The sequence below is a fragment of the Wickerhamomyces ciferrii genome, contig 00066 (genome assembly GCF_000313485.1).
Source record: "Wickerhamomyces ciferrii WGS project CAIF00000000 data, strain NRRL Y-1031 F-60-10, contig 00066, whole genome shotgun sequence".
Lineage (NCBI taxonomy): Eukaryota > Fungi > Ascomycota > Saccharomycetes > Phaffomycetales > Wickerhamomycetaceae > Hansenula > Hansenula ciferrii.
In genome coordinates this window covers 1-3838 of record NW_011887674.1, presented here as the reverse complement: position 1 = coordinate 3838, position 3838 = coordinate 1, and the positions used below count along the sequence as shown (strand labels likewise).

Genomic DNA, 3838 nt, shown 5'->3' with positions numbered 1-3838 from the left:
TCGTTACCTTTGTTTCTGCTGGTTCTCAAATCGAATTTACAAATGTCATTATTTACGAGGACGGATGATGTTCCACAACCAGAAGATGGAAGGGAGGTTCTTTTAAGGAGAAAAACTTTATCTTTATTGAAGGAAAACATAGAGTACAAGAAAATAATTGAGGACAAACAAAAAGAGATCCTCAAATTGGAATCTACGCTTCTTACAAGAAATGAAGATATCGTTAAAGCTAATGAAGAAATTTTGATTTTAAAACAATTAATCAAAGTACAAAGGCGAAAGCAATTAAAATTAATCTTAAAGGGCTCTAAATTGAGTAACGAATTGAATAACGTGGAGCCTAGGAATCGAGGTGATGATGAAGTTGAATCCAATGAATCGTTTAAACCACCTGAACCTAGACTGAGAGATATAAATCTTAATCCAAGTGAAGACTTTTTCAGTAAAAGACCTACTGAGGTTCAATATGGACATACGTTTAAGAACTTAATCATATCAGAATACAGCGCAATTGTTGAAGGTGTCGCAGTTGGTGACAAGTTTATTTCATTTGACACCGCTGAAAAAATATTGTTTATAATATACGATATTATAAACGGTATTGGATCTGGTATCCAAGATACAAGGGTTTATGAGTTGGCTGAAAACTCGAAAACAGTAAAAAGAATAATTCAATGCAGGTCATGCAATCAAAGGTTAGCATTATTGGAATTTAATAATTTCAGAAGTCCTTTTGTATACTTAGCATCTTATGTTGAAAATCATATCTGCAAATACCCTGATATTATAAATAAACTAGCAATAAACTTTAAAAAAAAACTAAGGGAAAAGGAAGTACAAGATAGCAAAGCTAACAAAAAGAAAAAAAAAACAAAATCTGAACTTGATGAAGAAATTGTTCAAAAATGGAGACACCAGGAACAATTATATGATGAAATATTCCAAAAATTACTTGGTGATGTGACATTATTTAAACAATATATATTCATAAGTAAAACTGTGAATATATCTTCAAAAAGATCATTAGAATTCATATCAGAGGTTACTCTTCGTTTGTATCCTAAGATGATGAATACAAACCAGAAAACAATGTCGCAAAAATATAAAGATCTTAATGATCTTGTTATTGCTTGTTGTATCAATATAATGGGACTAGATAACTCTGAGGTATTTCAAAGGATTAATGAGAGATTGAACAAAACTTTTTCGGTTAATGATTTCACCACCAGCACAAAGAAGAACGAAGAATCACAACTTCGTAGAAACATTGGTAATATTTATAATGATGAGTTCGAAGACAGTGACATTATATCGCTTGCATTAGAACTTACTAATTATGAAATCACCATGTTTGTGGCATCTGAGGAGAAAATGATATTTACTAATTATAAGTCTGAGACAAGTTATGGTGTTGATCAATTTCCAAACTCAGATCAGGTGTTGGAGAAATTGAATAATAATATTGATAAAGCCAAGCAGGAGAAGCTAAGAAAAGAATTGTCAAGATCTACAGGCGAACATGGTAAAGAAAATGAAGAATTAAATTTTGATTTGGTGGACGAAATGGATGAGGATTCTGAAGATAATGATATTCCAGATGCTGAAAAGGCTTCGCTAAGTGAACTAGCTGCTTCACATGTTGATCGGAACGAATCATTCTTTCCATTAGCAGAAGTTTATAATAAAAGCAACAGCAGTACACAATCGTTTACCCAAGAGTTTAAAGCAAAGAAAGATATTGTTGATAAATCTGTCATTGATAATGCAATAAATCTGTTGGTTGAACTTAAGAACAAGAAGAAAAGTATTGATCTGGTCTACTTTCAAAACAAAGTGTCACAAGCTATTTGGGATAAAAGTGAAGGCTGCTTGTTTTTGGATGGCACTTACACGAAGATCAAATATAGTAGATATAAAGACAATTTCAACACATTGTTGGTTATATCTACAAGATTGTGTAATGGGTCATCAATTCCAATTGGGTTCGCATTAGTCAATAATGAAAATTTTATTAATTGGTCAATTGTATTGGAAACTTTTAAAATGGTTAACTTTGAGGAGCTTAAATCTTTGAAGCAAGTTCGTTTGCTTTCAGACAGCCAAAAAGGATTGTTACTCAGTATGAACATTTGTTTAACAGATTTCTTTGAAGAAATGGATATCTCAAGTTGTATCGTGCATTTAAAAAAAAAATCTGCTAAAATATATAAAAGATAAGAAGATGTTAAAAGATGCTGGTATTCTATTTAATAAGATAATACATACGGGAGATGGTGAAGCTTTAGCAAAATTTAAGAATGAATTATCGTTAATGTTTAATGATTCAAATAAATCACTAAGAAATAATACATATAACACCATCATGTTTAGAGATCAACTGTTTACAAGGAAAAATGCACTGTTCCAACGGGGTGAAACCTTCACAAGTAACCCTGTGGAACAGTTTAATGCAAAGATCACAGAAGAAAGATCTATGAATAAGACTTTTTTGATTATTAGTAATTGTATTATTGCTCAAGAGTTGCAAGTTAATCAAATTAAGAATCTTCAAAGAAAAACTTTAGGTGGAGATGATGAAAAGATAGAGATGTGCAAATTAGCAAGAGTTGAAATCTGGTTAAGATTAAAACTTGCTAGGTTTTTTACCGTTGTTGAACTTGCAAAGGATAAATATAAAGTCTACATTTCACAAGAAACCAAGAAAAACTTTGAATTTAAGAATTTCAAGACCATTATTGCTGACGAATATATCAAATTAAAGAGGAACAATACCTACCTCAATTTCCGTCATCAGTTTTGGCTAGAAATGTATGAGAATGAATCCGTGGTTCACCTAAGATCAGAACCTGGAGTAGGAAAGGTTCAGACTAAATCATGCTCCATATGCCTATCCAATCATGCTTATATTTCAAATTGTTTACATATAATATGCACTCTATCATACATTAGTGGATCTGGATTGCAAGTTAAAGACCCTGGTAATATATTAGAAAAATATTTTGGGACCCATATGGAAGCTGGTACAGACTTGGCACTAACTTATAAAATGTTGATTGAAGATCAACAACTATTTGAGATAATTGGGATCAATCAGAAGTATTTGAATGATATAGATACCAATAAAATGTCTGATAACAAATTGATTTTGCTTCCAAAAAGCATCACAATCAGAAGAAATAGCTCCAGGGTTAAAGAGTTGATAACCCCAATACCACTTGATGAAAATGCCAAACAACAAGATTTAAACAGAAGATTGGAAAAAAGAAAAGCAGATAATAGAGATTATTATAGGGGCTCAAGAAAGAAGAAGGCGGTTAAACCTTTGTTTAGAAGAACATCAAAGCGTAAGTCAAAAACAAATCAAGTGATGGCATGTGTGGCACCTGATTCTAGTTATGACAGACCAAGCCAATTAGACCATGGGAAAGGGTACACAAGCCAGCAATTGGAGAACCCCAAAAGCGTTCCAATCCGCATGGAACTTAGACAATAAAATAACAGAAAGCCAAAACATATTATTAACAGCTGGCAACAACAACTATGTATTAAACCACACGTCAAATATATGTATTCTAATTATATTAAATAGTTAAAGTAAAGTATTCTAACCTTATGAGTGTAGAGATGCCAGCAGCAAAGTTCTCAAGAGAGATAAGAAAACAGTAATCACATGAAAAACAAAGCACACCTAATAATTGTTGAAGATGGAGCAAAAGTAACCAATTCACCAACATGAAAAAGCTCGACTAATAGTTGTTGGAGATGGAACAACAGTTCACCAACATGGTAAAGCGCAGTTAATGGTTGTTGGAGATGGGAGAGATGTAACCAAGCAGCA

General features: G+C 32.3%; 2 protein-coding genes across 2 annotated transcripts; both read left to right on the top strand.

Annotated features, from left to right (window-relative positions):
- Positions 1–42: 42 nt before the first annotated feature.
- On the top strand, positions 43–2217 carry BN7_2615 (uncharacterized protein; the record flags this gene model as incomplete). The annotated part of the gene is made up of 1 exon (XM_011276774.1): positions 43–2217. The coding sequence occupies one exon, from the start codon at positions 43–45 to the stop codon at positions 2215–2217; it is 2175 nt and encodes a 724-aa protein (XP_011275076.1).
- A 145-nt stretch (positions 2218–2362) lies between these two features.
- Positions 2363–3493, top strand: BN7_2614 (uncharacterized protein; the record flags this gene model as incomplete). Its single annotated transcript, XM_011276773.1, has 1 exon — positions 2363–3493. One exon carries the CDS (start codon positions 2363–2365, stop codon positions 3491–3493), a length of 1131 nt encoding a protein of 376 aa, XP_011275075.1.
- Between the last annotated feature and the right edge of the window lie 345 nt (positions 3494–3838).